Source organism: Equus quagga, chromosome 2, assembly GCF_021613505.1.
Source record: "Equus quagga isolate Etosha38 chromosome 2, UCLA_HA_Equagga_1.0, whole genome shotgun sequence".
Classification (NCBI taxonomy): domain Eukaryota; kingdom Metazoa; phylum Chordata; class Mammalia; order Perissodactyla; family Equidae; genus Equus; species Equus quagga.
Genome location: NC_060268.1, coordinates 64073603 through 64096168, shown reverse-complemented (window position 1 = coordinate 64096168; position 22566 = coordinate 64073603). Strand labels below are relative to the sequence as shown.

The 22566-nt window shown below is 44.0% G+C and overlaps 1 protein-coding gene across 1 annotated transcript in view; it reads right to left on the bottom strand.

The window, feature by feature from the left end:
- Positions 1 to 22566, bottom strand: part of LOC124235145 (thrombospondin type-1 domain-containing protein 4-like) — a 342518-nt gene that overhangs the window by 218033 nt on the left and 101919 nt on the right. Inside the window, exon 6 of the mRNA XM_046652754.1 lies at positions 11107 to 11554. Coding sequence (XP_046508710.1) covers positions 11107 to 11554 — 448 coding nt within the window. The remainder of the gene's footprint in view (positions 1 to 11106; positions 11555 to 22566) is intronic.

Sequence of the window (22566 nt, the reverse complement as noted above, 5' to 3'; positions counted from 1 at the left end):
GAAGGGAAAGGAATCTGGCCCCTTAAATATTAAAAGCCTTGTGTATAAGAAGTCTCTGGAACGAATGGCTAAGGAGATAGCTCAAAGTCTGAAGGATTTACAAAGAAATCTACTGTATGTATCAGAAACACCAGGTCTTCTGGAAGATGAGGGAACAGAGGGAGGAATAGAGCGAGATGGAAGAAAAAATGTCTCCTCTTGATAAAGGACAGTCTGGGGAGGCTGCTGGTACAAACACCAGGGTGGTCATAACCTTGCTGCAGCCTGAGCCAAACCATATGGAGCAGGAAGCCATATGAAATAGAACGTGATGGAAACTGGTGGGGATAAAAGGGCCAGGTGGACGGGCAGGGTGGGCTGAACTCTGACAACCAGTGAGAAGCTGACAAGCCAGGGAAGGCTGTCTCCAAGGGCGGTGGAAGCCAAGCTGCTAGCGTCCCTAAAGCCAGAACCAGGTAGGCTTCCAGCAATACCAGCTGTCTCCATGAAGGATTTGGGGTTAAGCTGCTTTTTACAACCCTTTGGCCAGAACCAGAGTTCGACTAGGATGTGATCAGTTGGGTGACTTGGGAGAAGGCACCAACCTTGCAATGAGAAAGACTTGCTAAGGAGCTTATTAAAAATACAGATTCTTTGGCCTCACCCCAGTGGGAGGGTGGGGAAACAGGCCCAGGAAGACATGGTTGAATTGCTCCCTCAGGTATACTGGTGCCGCCAGCCAGGCACCAGACTGTGCAGCAGCAATGAAGAGCCACACCCAAGCCTCAATCTCACTCCAAATTCCTTAACACATAGCGTTCGAGCAGAAGAGAACCAAATCCAACCCCTTCAATTTATAGATGAGGAAACCGAGGACCGGAGAAGTGGCATCCCAAGGTCCCAAAGTGAGATAGGAAGAGAGCCCAGAGCACTGACCACCCACCCCGGCTATCATCAGAAACCAGAGATGAGCTGCTGGGTTGTAGGTTTTCATACGGAAACAGACCAGAACAAGCGGGCTAAATGTCCTGTTCCTCAATTAACCACACCTATGCAAAGCCAAGCTACAACGAGGCTTCAGCCAGAAGCCATGCTAATTAACCTGGTGGCAGTTACCAGAATTGGAAGCTGCAGACCACAAAAACTTGGCCAGTCTGCTTAATCTCTTTCTCTCCATCAGCAAAGTATTGCCTATTGGCCAGACCATGAACCAAAGCACCTTCAGAATCATTTTGAATTGCTCAATATTTGATGACATAAATGTATATTTCATGACATGGAAAGCAGTCCACAATCCATTAAGTGAAAAAAGTGTTACAATCATTATCGGGGGGCGGTGTGGAGAGAGAGTTAAAAGTTTTATCTCTGGAAGGTGGGTTATAGATGTTTCTTTCCTCTTCATGATTAACTTTTGGTTTATTTGTATTGTCTAATTTTTCTGCAATAAATATGTAATATTTATATAATAGAAATTTATCAGTATTGAGCCCTTCCAAACCCATTTGGCCCTCAGCCAGCCTTGCATGTGCCTGTAGTTTATAAATCTACAGGGTGTTTTAATACCCCACTAACACCTGGCAGTCTTATTCCATCCATATGCATCTGCCGAGACAACCAGTCACCTGTGATGGGTCATTCAGGATACCCCATCCCGTCAACAAGTTCTTTTTTTTTTTAAGTCCAAATTATTTTGGAATCATTTTTCTTTTAAAGATTTAATTTTTTTCCTTTTTCTCCCCAAAGCCCCCCGTACATAGTTGTATATTCTTAGTTGTGGGTGCTTCCAGTTGTGGCATGTGGCATGCCGCCTCAGCTTGGTTTGATGAGCAGTGCCGTGTCTGCGCCCAGGATTCAAACTGACGAAACACCGGGCCGCCTGCAGCAGAGCACGTGAACTTAACCACTCGGCCACGGGGCCAGCCCCAACAAGTTCTTTATATCTGAGCATGGCCCAGTTACCTCCTACGGCACGAGGGCTTAATGTGGCATCAGACTCAGTGGGGAGTCAGGTGCTGAGGCAGCAAATCCATCTACAGTTGCCAGGAAGCAGCCCAGCCCGAGGCTGACTACGGTACCCAGCAAGGGAAGGTGCAGCAGAAGGTAACAAGGTGCCCTAGCAGATGGGCATGGCCCTGTGCATGACCCCGAGCAGGGACTCACATGAACCAGGGAAGCTGCCAGTTAGAGGTAGGGCACTACTTCCTGGGGAGGAGAGGGACCTGGCCAGAGAAGGGCAAAGCTCACAGGGCCCAGATATGGACGTGGGTTATTGAGGCAGAATTATGGTACAGGAGAGGAAGGCAGAAGCCTGGAGTGATGACGATGATGTTAAGAATAGCTAACTTTTATTGACACTTACTAAATGCCAGATACTCTACCACATGATTTATGTATGTTAGCTCATTTAATCTGCACAACTAATATACTCCTTTGTCACATGAAGAAGCCAAGGCAATGAAAAGTTAACTGAGCTGCCCAAGGTCACAGAGGGAGTGGCAAGCAGGATTTGAACCCAGACACTCTGGGTAGAACCTATGCCAGTAACTAGCATGCCATGAACCCCTTAAGATTCCGTGACAGCAAAGTCAATTTGCAAGGGGTCCTCAGACAAGGAGGCCTTAACTCCTTCTTGCTTCCTGTCAGGAGAGGTCCTCAAGGCCAAGGTCAGACTTAGCGTCTGACGCCTGGTGAAGCAGCCCCAGCTGTAAGGAGCAGGGAACTGTGGACTGAGGATGAAAACCAAGCAGGGCTGGGGAAATTCTGTTTCATGTCTCTTTTGGAGATTACATCTGTTTGTGCTTGTCATACTATTATCAGTAGATGATCTCTCATTGTAACAGACTCTCTGAAGTGAAAACTTCCAGGTTTCAGATCATTTTACATTTGTTATATTTTAAGTGGGTTGTTTCCTGATGCCATAGACTGAGTCACCCTCACCTTATCAGTAATTGTCTCTATATTACACTGTGAATTGGCTTTGGGCAGATTTCCTGCAGACAGCTAATCCTTTCCGTGGGCACAGATTCTTGTAATTTTCAGGCCAGGAAACTGAGACAGGGAAAAAGCCATGTAGATAGAGATCAGGCTCACTCAGGATGGGGCCAGCAAGGACCGGAGCTTTATAGCCAAGAAATGCCCCTGGGAGATAATCTCCATCAAATGCTTCCCTTCCACCCCAAAGAGGGAGGGATGTTTCCACTGGTCTCTTATGGGAAGAGGAATAAAAATGTACTTTAATAGAATGAGCTGAGTCCTTATAATGCACTTCAGGCTCTATCCAAAGTTCCATCGAGACAATTGCCTGGGGTTGCTATGAGTCACAAAGAGTATTATGGAAACTCAGGCTGTTTCTAGTGACCCTGGTTAGTCTGAGATGACAAGTGCCAGTGCCTAACTTCACTGCTCAAGAGGCCACTGTTGGTGATCACACATTTACCTTTTGGCAATTAATTGCTTTCAATTCCCCAGGAGACTGAAGAGCATCATCCCCAATGAAGGAGGCAACAAGGAACATGACCCTGAAACCTGCCTGGGTCAGATACGCATTTTTTTTATCCTTTACATTACTTTGGCATCAATCAAAAGACCAGCTACCATAGCAACATATGATGTATTTAACATCACCACAGCGAAGAAATCTAAAAAAAGAAACCTAGAAAATGTCCCTGCACTGCCATGAGAAAGTGGCTATGTGACCTTGGGCAAAGCACTTTGCTTCTCTAAACCTAAGTGACTGCATTTCAGTAACAAACCCAGCACCACGTGCACTCCCCAAGGATTCTTGTGAGGATTAAATTAGTAAGACATTAAGGTTTCTAGCATGTAGTAATGTTTAATAAATGTCTCTGGATTCATTTTCATTTAGCTGAATTGGAATCTAAATGAAAATGAATCCAGCAGACATCAAAACGAATCCAGCAGTTCCATAAGCTGTAAGTGCCCGAAAGGCAGGTGTTCTGAGCAAACATTCCCCTCGTTTCTCTTCTGCAGCTGGAAACAGGCTTTGTGTTCTAGCTGTAGAATAATATAACCATGGACCAAAATTTCTTACAGGTTATCCAGCACATTTTTCAAATATATTTAATATCTGATTTCTTGAGTCACTTGGAACAAACTCAGCCTCACAAAAACTCTTCTGTGCCCTCTTACCACTTTCAGCGCTCCTCCAGACAGTTAGCCAACTGGTCCATCCAAAGAGCTGGGCCAAGGCTTGGGATTTAAAATAAGAAAGGAAAAAAACCTGAGGGTTTCTTAGTTCTCATACATTTTTTTTTCCCCATCCAAGTTCATAATATTCTTCTAGAGAAAAGTATTTCCCTCTCATTCAATACATACATCAATACACTCAATACATTCAATACAATACATACAGTAACATCAAGACTCAAAAGACGTTAATATGACTAAGCCCATCCATTCACCCAGGAGTACCCTACACATTTAAGTACTCTGAACACACATCCGTACAAATCCAGGCCTATCCTAGGAGTGCTTATTTATTCCTCCCTCCTTAGATTATTTACATATCTCTATATCTCTAAGAAGGTCTAAAAGGGAGCATCTTTTTTCTAACTAATCAGGAAGTATACGGCAAAATGTAAATTTTTTAAAACATTCAAAACTCCCACTCCCCTACAAAGTACAAAATTTCCTAGTTGCTACCTTAGGGGTCACATGAATATGACTGGCTTCCTTCCCCGGTGCTATCTGCCAGGGCAGAATGGAAATTCCTTCAAAGCAAATATTCCTTGTGTCTCTCCCATGTGGTAGGTGTTGTGACTATTGAGGATACAGAGAAAAATCCCTCATAATAGTCTCTCGTAGGGATTTCACAGGCCAAGGTGAGACAAATACGTAAACAAAACATGTAATCCAATGAGAAGAATTTAGTGAACTGTTGGGCACTAAATTTCTAATCTTACAATGCAAGAAGCTGACTGATCCTTCCCAATATTGACAAACAAAGAAAACAAAAATTGTTAATATACTATATATAGTCAAAAATATAATTAAAAATAAAAACATGGCTAGCAGAGATCAGCAGAGTGGGAGGAAAGGAGGTCATTTCTAGATCTTTCAAAGCGAGGAGTCTACGAAAAAATATGAAGTTGATACAGCAAGAAGCAGAGGTATTAGTATGCTATTTAGAGTTAAGGAGAGAATGACCATAAGAACTAAAAATTAAAAATGACTGACTGTGATTACATCTTGGGAGAGGGACTAGTATATGCCTCTCTCTACCACTGTGATATTTCTTACAATCTGTACTACATTTCATAATCATGAAAAGCGACATTTGTGAACAATTCATATATGTGTGTGTGTGATTCATACATATCTGTTTCATACATATTAAATATATTTATATAAAATACATGTGAATATTTATATTTATATATTTAACGTTTAATATTCATATATTCACAGATGTATTTCATATATAAATGAAAGGCCATTGATAGAATATGAAAAAGTCAATAAGAGAATTTTCCATGGAAAATTCCCAGTGGTCTGAGAGGATGGAAAACAGAATGATGCAAAAAGCACTGACCCTAGCATGTATTTCCCAGATAAGGAGATTGATGATAAGCTCTGATTAGAGAAACTTACGTTACGCCCCTCAGTTAGAAGGCCTATCCATCCACTAACTGGCCCCACAGTTCCTGGCAAGTTTTACGTCTCACAGAAATAGACGGAATTCTTACCTGGCCCACCTGCTAAGTTTCTCCTTAAAACTACAGGAAGTTGTTTGTCAGTTCCTTTCTCATTCAGTGTGAGACTAGAAATGGGGTAGAATTGGAACTGCCTAAAGAGAGCTTAGCTACATGGGAGATTTGTCCAACATCTTCCCTTCATTTTCACTTACTCCAAGACAGAAACAACTCCAGGGGGACAAACCCATTGTCAGAAGCCAGTCTCACCCCAGGGAAATTTACTGGAGAGTCATTGATACCAGAAATCATCGTACCCACGTTTGCTACAAGCTGCTTTTAGCCCCAGGAGTTTTTCCCCTCATAACATTAAGTGCACTCTGTCTAAACTCAGGATCACGTCTCCTTTGGCAGCAAAGCCCTTTAAAGACTCATAACCTTGTCCCCGCCTTGCACCAGCTGACCCACTGCAGCCTCCCTTCTCTAGGAGGAGCCGAGTGTCAGTCTCCTCTCCAGGGAGAAAGCGTTGAGTTCAGAGTGCCTAAAGAGAGGAAGGTGGCGAGAGAGACACTTAGGCCTCCAGGACAAAGGGCATAAAGTGTCGTGGTGGTTAACATAGTTAGCAAATAATAATACAAAACCCCAGAAACAGCTAGTAGAAAAGACTTTTATTTTAACTACATCCCTCAGGCACCTGAGGGATTGCTGTATGTTCTCTCTTCCTGTTTCACCCCTATAAAGACTAGCTCTTTTGCTCCCAAATCTTGGCCTTCAATGAGCTTCCATAAAGAAGAAACTTAACTATTTGCTTGATTCCTTGAATACTTGTTATTTTTAGCCACAGCTGAGCAAGTGCAGGGCTGTGGATAAACTATGGATACCTCCTTGTGTTGCCCCTTCACTGCAGAGGACATACTTGCAGGGAAGACACCGCTCATTGGAAAAACATCTGATTCCACCGAGAGGTTCCCCAAGACCCCCCATCTTGCTCCTCAGTCCTTATGGGAGCACAAAGGGCCTCTAGGATCACTGTCACCCCCTTTTCCTAGAAAAATCCTCCCCTCACCCAGGTAGCCTGCAGTTCTCCAGGAGGCCTCCACTGACTCCACCCATGCCAGGTTAATTTCACTGTCCAGAGATCTCAAAGCCCCTACACTGCACATGCAGTGATGCCTACACCATGCACTTGTTATTACCTATTTATGGGGCTCTCTCTCCCACTGGACTCTGAGCTGCTTAGAGCCGGGGCTTGTTCTAACCTCAGTGTCCTTGACCCACAGCCTAACACCTGACCCACTCAGTCAATGTCAATGCTGTGTTTATGGACTCCAAGCAAGAACCTGCAGTGGTGACTGACTTGGAGCATTGCACTAGTAGATGTCTAAGACTGATGCCTGCTCTAAAAGACCACAGATTCTCTATCCATCCTGGGCTTTGCCACCTTAACGTACCCATACACATTGTAAGCAAGAAAAAAACCCTTCTTTATCTTTAAAAACTACTTTCAGAGATCATTAGTGCTGTATTTATTATCAATTTTGCAGTATTTCATAGTGGACATCTTACATGAATCAAATAATCCTAAAGACACACTAGAATGCTTAAAATTCCCAGATGACATAAGATAGGGTTTCACATTAAACATGCACATTTGAGGGTGTAAAGAATTCATCGGCATGAAGTTATGTATAGTTTCACTTTCATCACTTTTAATATGACCCAAAGGTGATTACAGTGAAACTACATCACAACTAAAATGTTGGGTCTCTCGACAATGTTGTTTTATTGTTGGGCAAAGGGAAAGGCCTCTGGACCAAAGCTAACCAGAGGACAAAGGGAACTCTGAACAAGGCTGACCATCTCATCCACAATGTCATGACTTAGTACCTCAAAATTGGAAGCTGTTCAGATATGCGGAGACCTTACTCCATTCCTATCTACAGAGAGGCACGTAAGCCACGTTCACTTATCCAGGTCAAAAGAGTTTATTTATTAACAATGTGTCAGCACCAGACCCAGCTCCTTATATACACGGTCTTCTCTGAACCTCACATCAACCCTATGGAGAGTGGGTACTATTATTATCTCCGCTTGGCAGATGGTCCTCAGAGAGTTAAATAACTTGCCCAGGGAAACTGGGGTTTACATCCAGTTCAGCTTTGCTCCCAAGCCCACTATCCCACACTGCCTTGCAGGCCTAACATCCAGTTAAACCAGTGGATAGAATTGCTTTTTGACTTTGCACTATGTTTTAAGAAGTTTCTCACCCATCTATCTCAAGTATGAAAGTCAAACAAGGCCCATGAGATACTTCTGTTTTGAGATGTTAAAGAATAAATTCCCCAATAAGGCTGTGATTATTTAAAGTGGGTAGGAGGAGGTGGGGGGGAAAGGAAGGAGGGTCTCTACCACCTGGCAGTCATCACAGCACCTGAGATTCTAATACAATCCTGCCCTCCTGTCTTCGACTAAGCTGCTTCTTTGCCCCCAGTGCTCTTTTCTCTTTTTCTGGCCATCCTTGAAAGCCCATCTCAACTGTACACTCCTCAGTGGAGTTTTTCCCAACCCTATGGCTTCCTGCTCTGTCCCCTACAGGTCTTTCCCCTCGCTAACATGCTCCAGCACCAAGCACAATGACTAACTAGCGGCTGCATTTGGCACCTTCTCTACCATTGGACCATAAGAGTGTAAAGGGAGGGACCATGACCAATGATGAGACTGTTCCGAGAAATGGAAGGCTGCAAAAACATATCCCCTAACTCAGACCACCTTCATATGCATTACCATGCATCTCAAGACAGCATTCTACTGTGGGGGTGGGATTAGAAAAGGGATATTCCACCCAAAACTTGGGTGAGATATACTGGGCACTTAGTTTAAGGGATGGAGTTCCGAAGTCAATGGCTATTTCCAACTTGCCCTGGCCTACTTTCCATTCTTTTTCTTCTCCCAGGTAATAACTGGGAGAGATCTCTAAATGCATGCATTATTTTCTAATCTTTGGAGAGGACATAAGTGATAACCTGTATTCTCTGTTAGATTAGTAAAATTTTTTACAATATTGTCCTTCACCTTTTTCCTCTTTGAGTGGGAAAATTTACATAATTTGGGGGTTCATGTTATCTCTTCAGGTTGGACATTGGGGAAGATATGTAAATGTCTACATAAGGTCATTGATGCTGAGATGCTGGAGCACACGGGTTCACATAGGGAGTGCGCAAATAAGATACAGGACTAAGACTGTTCTCCTCAGAAAGGCCTGCTTGCAAAGTTGGTCTTTGGCTGGCATCTGGGAACTGGCATTTCAGAAGAGTTTCCATCACTCTCCAAGTGATAAGAGTGACTCACTATGCCCAAACTATTTGTACAAGCAAGATAATGTATGCTGAACTCGTGCTTTCCTCCTGGGAGTCTGGAATTTGGGTATGCGGCAGGCAGAGGGTGCCTATGTGATCAGACCCCAATAAAAACTTTGGGCATGGAGTCTCTAATGAGCCTCTCTGGTAGACAACACTTCACACACATTGTCACAGCATTGCTGGGGGAATTAAGTGTGTCCTGCACAACTCCACAGGGAGAGGACTCTCCAAAGCTTGTGCCTGTTGTCCTCTGGACTTTGCCCCACGTGCCTTTCTCTTTGCTGATTCTGCTCTGTATCCTTTCATTGTAATCAATCAGAGCTGTGAGTATGACTATGTGCTGAGTCCCGTGAGTCCTCCCAGCAAAGCATCAAACCTAGGAGAGCTCTTAGGGGCCCCTAACATGGGAGTTTTAAAGTGTTCATGGCTTACACCTCAAGTCACGAGAAGCCATAGGCTTATAAAAAGAAGATATGTAGTAATGGGACCTCTAAGAAATGACATCTCTGAATAAAGTAAGTAGGACGTGATTTGGGATGATAGGGTGCACTGGGAAGGACACTATGTAAAATGCTACAACCAAGAGAAGGGAATAAAACCTGCACAATCCTTTGTCAACAGTTACTTCTTTGTCCTGGGGTGAGATGTTATTTTGCCGACTTCCAAAATGATGGCAGACATCATGAATTCACAAGAATTTTCTAAGATTCCTTGCAATTCAATCTCCTCAGTTTGGAGTTACCCCAGCACCCAGAGCAGCCACAACTTCTACATGGGGAGAAACAGCCCTGCTGTTGGCAGCATAGGTCTAGCAAAAAATGCATACTTACAAAATGTAGATTAAATGAAAGAAATGCTAAGCAGACATCAGGTCCACATACATACCAAACACCCTCTGTCTCTTTTCCCTTATCTTTATAGTTTACTTGATCTTAAAATTAAGAAACATACTACTCAATGGGAAAATATGTTCTACATTAGAAATGAATTCATTTCACTTTAAAAGGATAGCAATGGATATTCAAGAACAGGGACCATGTCTGATCATGGACACAAGTATTTCTTTTCAATTTATAAAGCACTTTCCTAACATCACCTCATTTGATCCTCATAACAACTCTATGAGGTAGATAATATGACTTTTCTTTTATCCTTCATGGTATCTGGTCTGTTACAAGACAAGCAATGATGCTCAACTGAGACTTACTGGTTGACTGATTAGTAATGGCCTTAGAAAAATTACTGCTTTACAAAAATTAAGAATTCTTGAAGTCTGTCAGTGGAAGAACAAGCTAAAAAGCAATCCAGGCATTCAGAAGAATTATTAAAATCACAAATTAAGTCATTTCTACGAACTCTATAGCAGGAAATATATTTTTAATGAGGAAATTGAAGCTAATATATAACAGCTGTCCTGTTACCTGGTAACGGAGTATTAAGGCAGATTAAATTATTAATGAAAAATATGGCAAGTTGGAAATTTAACCTTTAAACATTCTCTTATTCCTTTCTCTTTTATATACACAGTATTTATACTGATATTTTTTTAAAAAACACATTTGGTCATCTTATGTAGTTTCCATTTATAATTTGCTTTGCTCCTCATTAGCTATGGAATCTCAGCAAGTTATTCACTACCAGATTTTTTCACGATATGGTATCTAACATGTTCATGCCTGGAATAGCAGGCAACCTCCAGGAAACTTACTGGGTGATACCTATGCTAGTCAAACTCCCAAAACTCCCCCTTCTTTGGCTCCACCACTGGTGGCCCTAAACAGCCAACTGCACTTGACCCACAGACCCATGAGCAAATAATAAATACTGTTGTCATAAGGTCACTAAGCATTTGGGGGTTGTTTGATATGCAGCAATAGTGATTGTCAGTAAGCGACTCAAGAAGTTACTCATCAGTTACTAAAGTCACAACCTCATAAGAAAGAAAAGTACATGAGGAGGCTACATGAAGAGAAAAGAGAAGGAGGGAATATAAACAGGTACATTAACATGGCCTAAAAAACTACGCCTTCACTGTCTTCCACATGTTCACTGCCAATCGACACAAAGATAAGCATAGCAGCTGATTACAGGCCCAGTAAGAGGCGGTGAGGACTCACGTTGGTGTTGCACAGCTTGTACTGCCGATAGGCCCCGATGCAGGAGATTGCCGTAGACCGGGCAGGCTGGGAGAAGCTCTGAGCTGCCCTGTGGGCTCCGGTGCCATGGCTGCTGCCTGTTTCTGGGCTATGGAAGAGACTTGAAGCTGCAGGGAAGCCTTGATCATGGGTCAAAGGCAGCTGGTAGATGGAGGCCTCTGAGGCCTGCAGTCCAGAACGAGGGCCACTGTCACTCTGGTACAGAGGCCCATGCTGGGGGGCCCGGTAGGCTGGCGGGCTGTAGCCAGGGCTAGAACCAGATGCTCCCTGGGACCTTGAATGCCGAGATGAGGGCCTCTGCCTCCGAAGCCTCTGCGGTGAGTGGGCAGAGTCCGTCTGCAGTGGTAAGATGTACGGCGCCTTACCATAGCCATACTTGCCAGGGCCGATGGGACCTCGGGTCCTGCTCCTAAAGAGAGACACACAAGAGAGGGGATGAACAGAGTCATAGGAATTTTCATGTTCACCCAGAAGCTCTGGCCCATGGTAGAGGGGACTGGGTAGGAATGAACGCTCGGGAGAGAGCCTGTGGTGGAACAGGGAGGTAGAGGGGGGCATTCCAGGAGCAGGGAACATCGTGGAGGCTAGAACAGAGGCTAGAAAGTAGAATGAGGGTGGGAGTCAACAGTGGGTGATGAGAGTGGTTGAAAATGAGGTTAGAACGGTAAGCCGTGGTCAGTACGTGACTTATGTCAGCGAGTTGGGGCAATTTTGTATGTTACAGGGAACCACTGAAGGTTTTCTGAGAAGGATAAAGATATAATTGTAATTTCAGCCATAGTAACTTCCTGTTCACTTTTTTCCTAATAATAATTTGTGGATTTTTTCTCACTCAACTGTGCCTGACATTTCAGACCGTTTCCATTACCACTCATGCCCAAATAGCTTTTCCAGGGAAGTGGAACTTAGCTAAACAACCACACTCTAACTGTCCTGAGGCCTGACTTTCCCTGGTTAAACTTAATCCCTGAAGAAATTAGAGGACAGTGAGCAATTGGCTACTCCACCACTCTTGAGGCAACCCATGCTGAGCAACGGGTGAATGGTCACCTCCACAGTGGTAAGGCTCTTTATATTTTGTCAAGACGTTTTGCCTTGTAAGACCTTAGGAAAATCATGTAAACAGTGGTGTGCTGGTAAACGTTTAATAACTGGCTTCCAAGGGGGAAAAAAAGCCCTGATTTATAGAATTTGCCCATGGTATAAATACTCCCACCATGGCCAGTGTCAAGCTACCAATGTGAAGACACAATCAGCTCCATAGAGCAGGGAAAAACAGCTCCAGGACACCACTGCATGTAAATTTATTACACAACTACTGTTTGCAAAATACAAAGCTAGGCATGGTGAGGAAATATAAAAGTGAACTGCATAGGGGTCCCAAGCCCCCAGGCTTACAACTGAAAGCAGCTAGAACTAATGCCATGTGGAGAAAGGGCCTTGGAAGCAATACGACAAATGGTGATTTAGGTTTTCTGAGGCAGGAGGAAGCACTTCTGTCTGGAGGGACCTGAGAAGGCTTCACCATCATTAGTCTGAGAGTTGAGACACAAGGTTCCAATACTCTGTGGAAGGATTTAAGTAAGTCATCTAACTCTTACTTTTTTGTAAAATTACCAAACTGGATTAAATGACTGCAAAATAGTTCCAACTCTAAAATTATGCTTCCATAATAATTAATTCTACGTTTACGTAAAACTGGAAATGTGCCCAACCGTTTCTACAGGATGGCCCCATTAAAATAAGCACGTTAAAACAACAATCAAGGTGAAACATTAATTTCTGCCTTCATGAGGAAATTCTCTCTTCACTCTACATAACCACTGAATATAAAATTTAACAGACCACGACTAATTATTAACACCTTTATCACTAATTGCACCTTCATTCTTAGCTGATATGGTTTTGAATTAAACTGTGCTACAGTGTTTATTTTGCCTTTAGCCACTTCTCAATTAATCTTGGCAACACTTGGGACTCTGTTAATGATGGGGGATCTAGCATGCTGCTTTAAGAGATGCAATTAAGAACTTAGTCTTAAAAATATATATAACTTGGATGTAATTTGCCTTTTTCTTTCTTGTGGTAGGCCAGGTAAAATGAATGACATCATGCAAAGATGAAGGAAAGAATTTCTGTGTGTGTGTGTGTCATTTTTTCTTTAAGATCTGAAAGTCTACCAAGAATTCTAGCCTCAAAATACTGGGTGGAGACCCCACCTGAAGGGAAGAGAGAAATGAAGACACGTGTAGCAGTGGATCACCTAGGGATCTTGTTAAGAGGCAGATCTGATTCAGGAGGTCCAGGGTGGGGCCTGAGATTCTGCATTTCCAACAAGCTCCCAGGCGATGCTGGTGTTGCTGGTCCACAGACCTATGGCTTTGGAACGAAGTCACAGAACAGAATTGAAATTCCAAGCGAAAGGATGAGAATTCAACAACAAAATTTATCACTTTTAATGGAGACAGATAGCTATAAAAATTTTTTTAAAACCTCTGAGTTTGTGACATATACAAAAATCTGCTGGCCTGAGCCAGGCTGCACTGCTGCAGTTCATCCAGTGGGAGCTGCTGAACCAAGACTGACTAGCTCTTTACTCCTGGGGAGCCGAGGGAGAACCATCATTGGCTGATGACTTGTGTAAGCATCTTTCAAAGGCTGCCCATCACCCCTGAGGGGGATAACATACACATGTGCAAATGTATATTTTTGTATTCACATTGCCTTATAGGAGGCTCTAAACTGGAGAACCATTCAATCCACACAAACAGCAACACCATTGGAAAGATAATGATTTGAATAAAAACGACTAGCTAATTCTGATAAATAGACTAAAAGGAATGAGAGGCCAATTAGGGTGTGATTATGAGAGACGATTTCTGAATACTTGACTCAGAACACTTGGACAAGCAAAAGATTCATCCTCACTTGGCCAAGAGAATGTGTGTTTTCCTTACGGCAGTCAGAGCTAATCATTCTGACGGTGCAGAATGGCCTCTTCCCCACCAGGACACGCTCCATCTGGCCACTTGCAGGGGGCCTCCAGGAACTGGGCAGATTTATGCAGAGTTGAGATAATAAGCACAGATGTGGCCGAGGGAACCCATGTGGCCAGTTAACCCTTCCAGGGGAGCATGCGGTAGGTGCCTGGGGGGCTGTGAGGTCAATTAGTTCTGCTTGGTCTCCCCATAATCTACCTCTGGGATTTTACTCAGGATTCAGCACTTGTCAGAGCTCTGGCTAATTTTGGAAAGTTGGGCCTTGAGAAAAATGAAAAAAGCCCGGTCTGAGATCAAGAACATGGGTGTTAGCATATCAATGGTGGTTAATGACTTGGACTCTGAAGCCAGGTTTCCTGGGTTTGAATCCCAACTCCACCACTTACTAATCATGAAACGTTGGGTAAGTTACCCAGTCTTTTGATGCCTCAGTTTCTTTAAACAGGGCCAGGACTGGGATGAGACCAGTGAAGCACACAGGGAGCAACATTTAAGGAGACACTCTCAGGGTCGTGCAAGTGCTGGTCGAACCTGAGAGTGATGTCTCCTTAAATGCTCCACCCTAGGCCCAGTCCCGGCCCTGCATGCATTTATGGTAAAGATGATCCTTCCTTATAGGTTGTTGTAAAGAGTAAATGACTCAATAAGAGCAAAGGGCTTAATAAGGCCTGGCATAGAGCGCGCATCAAACAAGTATTTGCTTTGGGGAAAAAAGGTCTAGCTTGGCCATTTACTAGCTCTACAAATAACAGCAAATAACGCACCCTCGATTTTCTTACCTACAAAATGAGAGTACACCCACTAGGATGTCTATAATAAAAAGAACTGATACTAACAAGTGTTGGAGAGGATGTAGAGAAACTGAAACCCTCATACATTCCTGGTAGAAATGCAAAATGTGCAATCACTTTGGAAAACTATCTGGAAGTCCCTCAAAAAGTTAAATGTGGCATTACCATATGACCCAGCAATTCCAATCTTAGGTACATACCCAAGAGAAATGAAAACATATATCTACACAAAAACTTGTACAGGAATGTTCATAACAGCTCTATTCATAATAGCTACAACCCACATGCCTATCAACTGATGAATGGATAAACAAAATATATTATATCCAAATAATGGATTATTACTCAGCCATAAAATGGATAAAGTACTGATACATACTACAACATTTATGAACCTCAAAAATATTTTAAGTGAAAGAGGGCAGACACAAACAAAAGGCCACATATTGTATGATTCCATTGTTATGAAATGTCCAGAACAGGTAAATTCATAGAAACAAAAACATGACTAGCGGTTAACAAGGGCTTGGGTGTGGAGTTGGGGAGTGGAATAGAGAGTGACTGCTAAAGGGTAGAGGGTTTCTTTTTGGGGTGATGGCAATATTCTGAAATTAGTAGTGATGATTGTACAACCTTCTGAATATACTAAAAACCACTGAATTATACACTTTAAATGGTGAATATTTTGGTATGTTAATTATATCTCAAGAAAGCTGTTATTTTTTAAAATAAGAGCATAAATAATTCCCATCTTATCTACTTACAATGATGTTGTAATGATCAAAATGAGGTTACTGATAGAAACGCATTTTTTAATCTGCAAGTAGTCTTTATCTTTTGTTTCCCATCATTTGTTTCAACAACCTTTATTGAGCAACTTCTTTGAACATCTATTGAGCATCATGTATAATGTTTCTCTGCTTGTACACATTTCCAGCCCTGACAACAACGTAAGCAAATGCACAGCCTCCCTCCCCCACGGTATGGCTCAATGACAAGAACTGGACCATAAGGGTTCTGACACCAGGGCCCAGTCCCAGTGCTTCCAGTTCCGGATGTCTGAGGAAATTGCTGTTTCTTGAGATATTGGCTGCAAATAGCATTTTGGAAAGGGTAAGAAGCACATAAAATATTTTCCTTACGACAGGCTGGCTGTCATCCAGGGGCTCATCATGTGTGACGTTGTACAGCTTTGTAATGTTAATCATGACCAGTCAGTGTGATGATTCAAGCAAAGACACCACATCCAGTCTCCCTCTTCCCAACTCATGCACATACCCTAGAAATGTGTCATCTATAACCATCATCTGTAACTGACAACACCCACATTTCTATTGCCTGCCCAGACCCCTCTCCTGGGCGTCAACCACGTATACCCAACTGACCTCTAGACTAGAGTCTGCTTCTCACCTGTGATATGCACCCAGATCACCTGGGGACCTCGTCAAAAACAGCTTCTGATTCAGGAGGTCTCGGCGGGCCTCTGATTCCTCATTCGTAGTAAGCTCCCAGGTGATGCCGATGCTTGGGTCCTGGGACCACACTTTGCTAGCTCCACCCACACCTTCCCACAGACATCCCTAACTCAACACATTCAAGCCCAAATTCATCATCCCTCCCCCTGCAAAACTGTCCTCCTAGTTCTTCCTCTAGTCTCCACCACAAGAGTTCTCAAACTTGAGCAAGCATCAGAATCACCCGGAAGTCTTGTTAAAACAGACTATTGAACCCCACCTGCAGAGTCTGATTCAGGAGATCTGGGGCAGGATCTGAGAATCTACATTTCTAACAAGTTCCCAGGCCATGCTGATGCTGAAGCTGGTGATCTGCGGACCACATTGTGAAAACCACTGCTCTGTTTCACTCCCAAGTACCACACCACCCCCTGACTCTGCAGTCAGTGAAGTCAGTGACTCTTCAGAGCCAGTGGCTCTTCCACTCTCCCCACTTCTCTGTATTAAGTCCAAACTCCTTGGCTTTGTCACCCAGCCTGCACAACATGGCTCCTGTTGCATCTCTTGTCACAGCCCTGGTGTTGCATGGACCACCCACATTACACTCCTTGGAGTTTCCCAACAGAACAACCCAGTTTATTTCTCCATGCTCAGCGCATGCTGTTTCCTCCTCTACACTGGCTTCCCCGCCATGTCCTGGAACAACTACCTATTCACCTTTCAGGACTTGGCTGAAGCATTACTTCCTCAATGAAACTTTTCTTGGTCCAAATCCCAACCAAACTCTCCACTCCGTTGAATTGATGTGCTTCTCCTTTTGTCCTTCCACTGGACCCCATGTAACTGTCACAACACAATAATCTTTTATAATATTTATTTGTTTAGTCTGCCTTAGTTTATCAGACCGTAGGCTCCTTCTGGGCATACATCTTATTTGTATTATATCCCTCAAACTAAGTACAATGACCGCCACATAGTAAGTGTTCAATAATTAATTGACTGCTGAGGGCCAGCCCCAGTGGCCTAGTAGTTAAGTTCAGTGTGCTCAGCTTCAGTGGCCAGGGTTCAGTTCCCCGGCATGGACCTACACCGCTCTGTTAGTGGCTATGCTCGTGCCGATGGCCCACATACTAAAAAATAGAGGAAGACTGGCACAGATGTCAGCTCACGGTGAATCTTCCTCAGCAAAAATAATAATAACAATAATAATTGACGGTTGAAAAACTGAAAAAACAAATGAATGAATAGCTCAAACAACTATTGCCAAAGGGAGGAAAATCTCCCCTTCCCATTATTGCATTTCTGTTATATGACATATTTTATTAAAAGACTATTAAACTATTGTGGCACTGAGGACAAGGCCACCTCGCTCTACACAGGAACAAAAGTCTCATCTATTGGGTGAGATGGTTCCCAGTATCAAACACCCAGAGAAGAAACAGGTCCTTGGAATGGAAAGGAGGACCCAGAATGGGCTGAGACTCAGTTTTACTCTCAGACGGAGGAAAGAATTAAGAGGTCAAGGGCACTCCATGCGTGCCTGTCAGAGCTGGGGAGCCACGCAGGCAAGGCTGTCTGGCAGCTGCTTGCGGCTAGAGGATGGCTTCCCACCTCCTTTCTTAGTTTCTAGTACAGGGTAGAATGGGCACACTAAGAACCCTGCCCTCCAGAAGCCAGGCTGTTTGTATTTCTTATATTCTCCATGTTTATTTCCCTTTTGTTTTCTCTTCAAGCTCCGTCAAGTCTCTGTGAGAGGTCCAGCCTCTCTCAGCTGTGCTAACATGAACCACACATGGGCCACAGCATCCAACAGAGCAGCAGCCCCTGGGACCAGCCTGCAAGCAACCCCAGGAGTCTGAGTGTGACAGCCCAGGGGCTGGGCAATGAGGCCAGTTGCCCCCGCTCAAGCGGAGGGTCTCCTGGTACTGCTTCATCTTGGACGTCCTGGGTTTAACAGCATTTGGAGAGGTGGCATTCCTTGCAGCAAGGTACCTGAGTTGAGTTGCTGGGCAAACAGAAATCAATTCTCCCATAGGGAAAAATGAGAAGGAGGTTTGTGAGATAGAAGATTATTTATTCCTGGAGATAGCTCACAGAATCAGGGGTGGATAGAAGTCCCTGTACTAGATGTTGAGGAAATTGAAGATCCTATTGAATCTTGCTATAGAGTGAATAATCTCCTCATGATTTAAAGGGATCCTTTCTGCCACATTTGTACTTGGCGCTGTCATTATATATCAAAACTAAACTCTTACCAAGGCAACGTTTTGGGGCAATTTACCTGGCCAGTCTTAGCATCAAAGATAGGCCTAAGCAAGTACGGAGCTAAACCTCACAGACTCCTAGTTTCAAAGGTGGGGGTGCTGCATCTGAGAGCGGCCTCTACACCAGCCTGCACCACGCGCACACCCCTCCTTCCTTTCTCCTCTCACTGAGGAAGCAAAGCATTTCCACTTGGCACTGTGAGCTCCCAGGGAGGGGAGGGAGATGTGATTTGTAATTACTATCAAGTGAAACGCTTTTTCCAAAATCCATTAGTATGACTAAATGCATTTTTTAAAGAGGTTTTTATAGACATTTTAAAAGATCCTAGGCAGCAGGAATCATAACTAGGAATTATCTTCCCAAGTGCTTATAGAGGCACACAGAGATGTGGGCTCAAGGGTCCTCAGTGCGCCTGCTGCGCTGGCCGGACATCTGAAACAACCCTAGTAGGACAACATTTTGAGAAACTAGCCAGCACATTTCTCCCTCTCAGTAATCCCTCCCCCCCACCCCCGCCCCGCAAGCTTCTAGAATGACCTTGATGATTTCAGTGCCACAGAAGAGAAGACCCAAAGCTCACACAAGGAGAGAAAAAGTTTCTTTAGAATTTGAAAAACCGGGCTTTGTCTGTCAAGAGCCAAAGTCTGCGGCATGGAAAGCAGAGGTATAGTTTACACTCTAGAGTATGAAGAAAGCGCTAAGACCTTGGAATGATTTCCTCAAACCAAAGGAAATTAAGCATTTGCCTAGCAGGCAGATGAGAGAAGTACTGAGAGGCAGTAACCGGAGATTAGGCCGGTATGCTCTGGCCTGGGCTGGGGTGCAATGGAAACTCCGGATTCGTTTAGGAGCCTGAAAACAGAAGGGACCTGCAAGCTTGTGGGGAACCCGGGTCCAACATGGCACCCAACCAGGACACGGGAGGGAGAGCCCACCTGCGTGCTGGCGGGTCATCCCGAAGGGGTCTTTGTGGTTCCAGCAAGAACAAGGAATACATGGCCCTCGGCAACTGGAGGCCAGGAGAGTACATGTGCAGATTTCAGCCGCAGTTACTGCAGAGGGTGGGAGGCAGCCAGTGAGGCAGAGTGGACACCTCGCTTCCTTCACCAAAACTGCACAGAAGCCCCTCATCTGGGCAGCCAGGTCACCCTCAGGGAGAAGGGTAGAATGAGATGAAGAGGGAGAACCCTGACTGACCTGAGCATAAACCCTGAATTGATAACACTTACCATCAAGTGTCTGAGCATCTGAGTTTCCTAGAATTGGCAATTTTCCTGCAGCAGCAGAAATAGAGGCTCATGAACCAAGTCCAGTTATAGAAAAACAAATTGCATTTTGCATATCTGAGTTGTGATTATAAATTACAAATCTGAAACATACCCTATGCATCCTTAAGAAGGAGAATAAGGAGCTAGTTAAATTATGGTACACTTAGATATTGGAGTACTATGAAGCTGTTTAAATGAATGAGGCAGATGTGAATATATTGACACAGAATGGTCTCCAAAATACACTTAAGAACAAGACACTAAAGAAGGTAAACTGAGAATATCCGTGCTCCTGTTAGTGTTAAAAAAGAAAAGAGAAAATATGTATACAGTGTATGAAAATGCCCATATATGCAGGATACAGATGAAACTTTGGGCACTGGATTGCTTTGGGAAGCAGACACAACAGGGTGGAGTAGAAGCAGGCTCATTTGTCATTTCTTATCATTTTGTATGACCATAAAATTTTTTTTTTGCCTTCTGCCCAGGTTTTCAATATATGAAAGTAATAGAAAAAAGAAAAACACTAAACTGTTTTCAATTGAATTGTTAAAAATATAACCATGGATGTGGAGAGGATCATAAGAAGCAAATGCAGAACCCTCCTGTCAGAACCCCCGCTAGGCTGTGCCTGTGGGATAAGCAACATCACAAAGAGAAACCAGGTCAGTAACCCTAACATTAAATATGCAGACATCTCGTCTGGACATAATGTACCACTTATAAATAGGTGGTAGGCCCCAAAGACTGAGGGGACAGAAATAGTTAGGGGACAAAATATTCTTCAGAAATGTCACTGTCAATAACTGAAAAGTCATTATATCAACAAAGGCCATCACCAGCCTCGCACCCAGATGGAAACCTTTTAGGTCTGAATATGCCTGGGCAACACACCTAAGAAGGAATAGCAATGACTCTGACACCCAGTCCAGCGTTATTAGTGATGACAAACACCCCAGTGCATATTCCCAGGTTGTCTAACAGCATCCTCACCATCAGGTACCCAAGTCAGGGTCAGGGACCTCATGTACATTTGACTTCTCTCTCCACGGGACTTGTCTTTCTGAACACAGCCCAAGTCATTATCCTCTATTTCAAAAAACCCTCGTGGCTCATCTCTGCCGAGAAGATAGCTTAAATCTAGAAGTTTTTAAGGCACATTCAGTCTGACGCCATGTTACATCCTTCCTCGTCTGGTCTCAGTCTATCTTCCCAGATTCAACTCCAGTCTTCATCTCGCTCCACCTGTCTTCTGCCCCCAACCCTAAATTTTCCAGACATAATGGATCACTCACCATTTCCCAAACACACTGAGCTCTTGTGCCTCCCAGGCTCTGCCTGGAATTCTGCCCTACTTATTTCCAAACTGGTGCAGCCTTCCAGGCCTAAAGTAAACACCAGTCCCCCTACCCCCACACTTCCGGACGCTTCCCCCAAACAGCGCTCTCAGGGGGTAGTCTGCACACCTCTCTGCCACAGCATTAACACCGTATCTTGGTAACATTGTTAAGTAAAAGGCCTGGCTCCCTCACTAGTCTTCTAGTTCTTCAGGACAAGGCTTGTCAGTTTCTTGCCCCTGTGCCCATAATCCCTGAGACGAGCAGTGGGTCTGACCCAGAGGCACTCTGTGCATGGCTGCAGAAATAACACATGTGAGACACCACAGCTTAATTGCTCAGCATTTTTAACCAGTGGCTGAATAAAGGTTGCCTCTTAGACCAATTAGTAGAGACGAAAAGGCTCTGAGTTCCAATAAGCAAGAAGTCAAGCCAGCCCCACACATGTGAGTGGGAAGCAAAGGGAGTTGGTGAAATTAAAAGTCGGTAGCCACTGACCACCTAGAGAGACCTAAGGTTCCAAACTTTAAGGGAGCAAGAATAGGAACAAGCAGCAGCTGAAGACCGGAAACATGCATTTGCCAAGGAGCCACATGATCCAAGGAAAGCTGGACAGAAACGAGTCTGCAGCCTACAACTGGAAAGAGAGCCCAGTGTTCCTAAAACTCGCCCTGTTCCATTAGGATCACTTGCCAAAGGGAGAAGGGCTAGCATGTGCTAAGTTCAAAGCGGCTCTGAGTAAACGGTTTAGGTTGAGTGCATATGTCTTCTTAGAAGTTCAGAAGACTGAAACTCCTGCCAGCACTGTTCCAGGCAACAAATTATCTCATGTCTACAGAAGATAAGAGGCAAAACTCGGACCACTTAGGGAAATAAAAATTAAGATGATGAAAACAAAGCTTTCCTGGTTGCCTACTGTGTGGCACACACCATCACAACCATTAGCTGGTTTGACCAGATCTGCTGCTGTGCCCCAGAAAGTATGTAAGGTCTGCATCTAAAGCCCAGCATGAGAATCAGCTGACAGGTTTGCTCTGAGCCTGGAATAAGGCTTATAAGAGGGAGAGAGGTGTGAGGGGGAAGAGGCGGGGGAAGGGACACAGGGAGAAGTGTTGAATTTATTCTAATAAAGAGAAAGGAAAGAGGTCTTTTCACAAATGGATTCAGGAGCACTGCCAGGAGTCAAGAAGGAAGCAACCTAGCAAAGGAAGCAGAAAAGTGGTTTTGGAGCAACTCTGAGCTTACAAGGCCTGCTTTGCACCAGGAAGCCAAGCTTCAAGAAGACCCTATCCTCAGTGACCCACCCA